The 6,552-nt window shown below is 44.3% G+C and overlaps 1 protein-coding gene across 1 annotated transcript; it reads right to left on the bottom strand.

The window, feature by feature from the left end:
• Positions 1–3,192: 3,192 nt before the first annotated feature.
• LOC125151758 (olfactory receptor 3A2) lies at positions 3,193–4,152 on the bottom strand. The gene has a single exon (XM_047833177.1). The coding sequence runs from the start codon at positions 4,138–4,140 to the stop codon at positions 3,193–3,195; it is 948 nt and encodes a 315-aa protein (XP_047689133.1). The 5' UTR covers positions 4,141–4,152.
• Positions 4,153–6,552: the final 2,400 nt, after the last annotated feature.

The following is a 6,552-nucleotide window of genomic DNA, read 5'->3' as shown; positions in this document are numbered from 1 at the left end:
AGGCAGAACCAGAAATCAGAAAGACCATGAATGTTCACTACAAGCAATTACCAAATCAAATAAAATGTAGACTTGCGGTTTCCACTCAGACTTGGAAGTCGTTAGTCATCCTCAAGATAAGAAAAAAGATGAGCAATCAAAAAACAACTCTTTTTAGATCTATCAAATAACTGAGGTCGCATAAATAAAAAATGAACCTTTGCTGTTGAGAACCCCCGAGATTTTAGGGGCTGTTTGTCAGCACAATGTAAACTAGCCTAGCTTGCCTGCTATAGATGGAAAAAGTCGTTTTTTCACTCAAAGCGAGACGCAAAATCATAAAGCATTACAGGGAAAGACTATGAATCTGAAAATAAAGAGCCACAGTGAGAGGCAAATGAGCACTTATTTGGGATTAAAGAATCGCAATTCAGAGAGTACAGATTCTGGTAGAAATCCAAACAGCCCTGCTTGTAGGATGAAAGCAAGGGGCTTTTATGAGGAAAAGGAAGGGGCAATTACATGAGTTGAAGAAAAAAAGTTTTCTATCGGGTGGGAAAAGGATGTCTTTTAAGCATGTAGAGGTGGGGATTTATTGGCACCTGTGCATTTAAAGGTCATGCTTCTTAATGCGTCATATGTGTAATTAGCCTGTTAAATCTCCACCCCTAGGCATGACTTTTAGTACAATAATGAAGGAGAAAGTGAGTGAAAGGTCAGCTCTAGGGTCCATCTTGGCACAGCCTGGTTTGGTCCTGTCTTTGCCAGTCTTCATAGTTGAGTCATTCCTTTGGTAGGCATCCTGTTTCCACATTCCTGCAAGATATGCTGCTACTCAAGGGTCATAGAGTGTCAGCCATCAAGGAACGCTGGATTTTGCAGTTAGGGCTGAGAAGACCAGAGTCCTGTCTCTGCTGTCTTACCAAGGTCTGGGGACCTTTGATGGGTAATAGATAAGACTGGTCGTGTCAAATGCTCACAGGTTAGATGGAGTGGTGGAAACAGTGATAATGTCCTCAAAATATTTTCTGGGTTCAGCCCTAGGAAAAAATTCACCCAGCCTATTGTAATCAAGGGTCATTTAATGTGAAGAACTGTGGAGGAGATGATCTTGTCCCAGTTCTTTAAGGTATAGGTTGGAACAAGTCCAGCCAGAGAAAGGAAATTTCTAACGTCTCAGAGCAGTGCTTACAACCCACATTCCTAATTTTTAGTCACAAGAATTTTGCTTGTTCTCTTTAACCCTGAAGTGTTGGGAGACCCAAGAGTATCAGAAAACAGACATACTTCAGCTGTATTCCTTAGACTGTACCGGCAGGCACTGCCCCCAAAGGCAGGAAGGCTGATAACTTGAGTGGGCCAGTGGGGTTGTGGGGAATGAACCCTGAGCACACACCTCCGCCCTCCTTCTCCCCTGCCAGCCCTGGCAGCCCTACTCTCTGTTCTCCTAGGATTGGCTGCTAGTCAGAAGAAGCAGAAGAGGAGTACCGAGACTATTCTGCATCATTATACCTTCAGCAAAACTTCAACTTCCCCCCTCCCCTGCCCAGTTAGAACGAGGGGCAGGGGAAACCCAACAATAATATCAAAGGTGCTAGTTATTACATGGCCACATGCTGATGGGAAGTGTTTCCATACTAGGAATGTTACTCTCTTCTCCGGTCCCATTCATTCTTCACTTTTTCCATACTTATCTCTGAGCTCATCAGCATTCCTGAGGCATCTTGCTTGATCATTCCAATCATCCCATCCTTTCTCATCTCCTATTCTCTTGTGTCCTTCCCCTAATTTCTGTCCTTCCTTCTCACCCCTTCTGCTCACCATCTTATCCCATCCCTCCCTGCATCCTCACATTATATCTTCATTAATCCACTCCCACTCCTGTCCTACCTCCCACACTCTTGTGTTTTCTTCCATCCTCATCTCAGCCCATCCTCAGCTTCATGGCTCCAAGAAGAGATCACAGGGAAGCCAGGCTCCAGGTGTAGCCATGGGGCAGATTTAGGAAGGATACATTGGAGGGATGGTAGAATTGCTAGGACAGGGTAAGTAGCCTTCCAAGGAAGGCTGCAGAAAAGGTGCAAATTGGAAATGGATGAGCTGAAGGCTGGATAAACATCAAGATGAGGAAATTCTCTGGATTGGAGCTGTACTGATGTACCAATAAAGCTAGAGAGAGGAATCACTCCCAGAAGCTTCATTTATGGGCATTTTCTGAGCTAGGGGGTTTGGGAGGGGAAGATAAGGTGTTGGAGGAGAGGGTTATATTGTACATTCCTTGCTGAAAACTCGAAGGACCTGGTTGGCGTATAAATGCTTATTCTTACAAAGGCTTTATCATATCTGTGAACAAGGGGATTCATCCAATAAGAAAGACATGGCAGGGGGTGGAGATGGGATATTGATTTTTGACCTGGAGATATATCATGTGTGTATTAAAGTGGTTTTAATTTAGTGAGCTATTTCTCTCTCTAGACCCTACCTGTCCACTAAACATTATATTGGGTTCTTGTGTGATAGTCAAGAGAAGGAATGGATTTTTTTGGAGGTGAAAGGTGAAGTGTAGAATAGGATAATCTTGGCACTGGGCCCATGGCTTAAAAGCTCTTTCTGTACTCTGACCTAGATGGAATCTTATGTCCCCACCACGGAAAAAAAACCTTCACAGCGACATTACTGGTTACTTGGGTTAATTGGTTACCTATTATCCAAATAGCCCTTCCTTATACGCCATTGCTCTCCAGAACTACTGGGCTTTCAAGGCCTCAGCCTTACTCAGAAAGTGAGCACAGCCATACACAAGGTGGCAATTGAGCTGGGGCACTCGCTCAGCAGAACCTAGCTTCATATCTGCCTATCTTCTTTATTTTTCTTTAGAGCCCTTATCGCTGTGTGATATTCCATATATGAAGCTTATTTATTTTATGTATTTTGTCTGTCTTCGTGAAAACGTGAGTTGCATAAGTGCAGAGACTCTTGTTTATTTTGTTCACCAGTTCCCTAGGAAAGCATATGGATCCTAGAAGCAATTTAATAAATATTTCTTGTATGAATTAATGAATGAATTACATAGCATTTCTTTGCGGGACACATACATCACACAAATCTTCAGGCAGTTAGAGATATGATTATGGGCCATTTTCTAGGTTACTACCTTCATGGGAAGTTTTCCTTAACCCAGGAAAGGCAGGAGAGAAGGGACATTGTCAAACCTTAAGTCAGTGACTGCTTCCCCACAAGTACCCGCCACAGGGCGCCCTGAACATCAGGATTTCTAAGACTGTAAATGAGAGGGTTCAGCATGGGGTTGATAACAGTATTAAACACCCCAACCCCTTTATCCTTGTCTGAAGACTCCTCGGAACCAAGACGCATGTAGTTGAAGATACCAGTACCATAGAAGAGGCAAACCACTGTGAGGTGGGAGCCACATGTGGAAAAGGCCTTCTTTCTACCTTCCACTGAACGGATTTGTAGGACTGCAGCTGCCACGTGTGCATAGGACACAGTGATGAGGACCAAGGGGGTTACAGCCATGAAGGCTGCTGCTACGAAGAGCAGCAGCTCATTGGGCTGGGTGCTGGAGCAGGAGAGCTGGAAGAGCTGTGGGAGGTCACAGTAGAAGTGATTGATCACATTGGGACCACAGAAGTTCAGGGTGGTTAGGGTAAGAGTGTGATTTAATGCATTGGTGAAACCCAAAGCCCAGGACACAACCACCAACATCCTCTGGACTGTCTTGCTCATTCGGGTGCTGTAGGTGAGGGGCCGGCAGATGGCCAAGAATCGGTCATAGGCCATCACTGTCAATAGGAAGCAGTCCATACCAGCCAGGAGGTGAAAGAAGAAAAGCTGTGTGAGGCAGGCTCTATAGGGAACGGTACGCTTGTGGGACAGGAGACGGGCCAACAATGAGGGAACAGTGACGGTGATGCACCCAACGTCCAGCACCGATAAGTTCCCCAAGAAGAAGTACATGGGGGTGTGGAGTTTGGGCTCCACCAAGATGGCAGCCAGGATGCTGAGGTTGCCCCCAACTGTGAGCAGATAGGCAAAGAGGAAGACTACAAAGACCACAGACTGCAGCTGTTCTGTTTCCACTAGGCCGAGTAGAATGAACTCAGTAACAGATGTCCTGTTAACCCCAACTTCTGGTTCCATGAGTTTCTGTAAGGAAATGTCCCAGGAGGGGAGATATCAGTCCACTCCAATTTATTTATTCAACATTAATGCTTTAAACTACCCATGTTAAAAACCCCAGGTAAGTTCTCAGCTGTGTGGGTGATGATATTCCCACTCCCCAGGTTACACCTCATCACTCACCTCCTCCATCAACTCAGTGCCTCTGCTCTTAGCTGAGATGCCCCAAACCATCATCACTTTGTCCCTTCCATCCTCTCCTGGTTGAAAGGGTTGAAACACTTGGGGCATTGGGAAAATGAATTAAGATAAAAACAGACAGTGAGATTATGATGGATTTCTCCATTTTACTCTGGGGCATCAGTCAAAACCAACAAGCAGATTTTACAATAGAAAAATTAATGCTATTTCCAGAGAAACCAGAAAGCATTTGAAAATCTTGGCTTCAGAGCTTCTAGAAACAAAGCTCAAACAAAGATAGCAAGACTCAGCCCCGTGATTGCAGACATCAGATAGTTGAACCGAGTATATTTATCCAAGGTGAGGAACGTAGGGCTGAAGTATAAATTCAAAACCCCTAGGTCAATAAGTTGCTGATGTTCTTGATGCCAACTAAGACTTTATAACAGCTTAATTTAAAATTATTTATTGTTTTTATAGTATCTGCTACTCACCTCTGAAATCAAAATTGCAAGCATGACCTCTGGGGCAGCTGCAGCTGGGTACCGTTAGAGTTCTACATCACACGGCCACCAACCTTCCACTTATTCTTGACTCGGACACAGCGGTTTGACCACTCGCTCTAAGGAGAGATCCTCAGGAAGTAGGCACATACTTAGAGAAGCAGATTGAGCCACGTTTTTCACATATTATAAAAGATCCTGGTTAAAAAAAAAAATCAATGTTTCTCTATTGCTGATGGGATGAGCAGAGCTCGAACTTCCTAAGAGTAATGTTATTCCCTTGCATAGAATACACCGGAATCAGAGGGAAGCGGTTGGAGTCTAGTGACTCTAACAGAAGGGGAAAGGGTGATGGGTTCACATGAATGAAAACTTAGATGCAGTGATCTCTAAAATATGCTTAAAATTCTAAGATCTCCAGATAGGCGAGAAGGAGGACCAGTCACAGGCACTCATAATTTCTGAAATTGATGATTGATCAGTGCTTTGCAAAGGACAAATCAATGGATGGACCACAGCTCTGTACATATACTACATAAAGAGCAATGAACTACTCTCTATTTTCCTTTTTTCACGTAAGCATTAGATTGTGACTGTGTCACTTTCTACCTCCGTGCTCATGCAGTTTTCTCTGCCTGCAATGGATCCCTTTCCAACTCTACATCCCAAGTGTTTCAAGACTGAAGGCTGGCTGCCTGGGAGTTCCCACTGTCAAAAGCACCACTGTCTCTCTGTCTCTCTCTCCTAAGCTCTCACTACACATGATCTCATGGAATTTATTACCATGTATCTTCTAGCTAAGTCATTTCTCTATAAAGTGTATCTCCCCTACTTCTCTGTAAATGACATGAGGACCACAAGCAGGTTCCATTCAGTTTAACAATATTAATACTTACCATACTGCTTTATATATAGTAGGTACTCAGTGTTTATTAAATAGATAAATAGATGGCTCAAGCATTCATAGGATTGCAGAGAAAGAGAGCATCAGCGTGACCTAGAGTTGTCATGGAAGATTTTCGGGACATATTGGAACTCAGGCTAGACTTTTGTGGATTAGGATGAGTTACAGGAGGTGTAGAGGCATTTAGCATTCTCAAAGCATTGTCCCGAGTCCCAGGTTCTCCCTCCTGAGCTATTACAGCTCCCTGCTCTGGAACTCCAAAGAATACCTCCATGTTCCTTTTGATGGAAAGGCTCAGCAGGACCTGGGACTGGAGTGAAGGTTTAAGGCTGCCCGATGCAATGGGTCGTAGGCAGTGAATCAGACTCAGTGAATCCCGCTCTCCTACGCTCTCCTAAGAGTAACAGAGAACAGGCTTCCAAGAAATGGGGGTATGGGCGAAGGGGTCCAGAAAAGGAGCCAGGATCTTTGGGTCGTAGCCTCAGATCTTCCCATAAAACAGTTTCTTTTTCAGAGGCAGCAATTGTACCTCATGAAAAGTCAGATTTGAGCTGATGGCAGCAACAGAGGCCCCATCACTGTTTTGGAAGAGCAAGGAAAGAACCCCTGAGTACACTCACCTAGGCATGGGCGTAGACACAAGGGAGGCTCTTCAGGAAAGGAGATGAGGAGTTATGTAGACCCACGTATCCGCCAGAAAGGAGGTAAGGAACTAGATATAATCAATCAAGGAAACAAGCTGATATTTTCTGTATCCTAGCATTATCCTTACAGTGTTATCCCTCCAAAGAGGGAGTAGACAGATGGGGAGAAAGACAAGTTGTTTTGTAAACAACACAAGCCCTT

The sequence above is a fragment of the Prionailurus viverrinus genome, chromosome E1 (genome assembly GCF_022837055.1).
Source record: "Prionailurus viverrinus isolate Anna chromosome E1, UM_Priviv_1.0, whole genome shotgun sequence".
NCBI lineage: Eukaryota > Metazoa > Chordata > Mammalia > Carnivora > Felidae > Prionailurus > Prionailurus viverrinus.
Note: the sequence above shows the minus strand (reverse complement) of the source record. Positions and strands in the feature narration are given on the sequence as shown.

Coding starts and splice junctions, on each gene's coding strand:
- LOC125151758 (XM_047833177.1), bottom strand. CDS start 4,140: ATGGAACCAGAAGTTGGGGTTAACAGGACATCTGTTACTGAGTTCATT.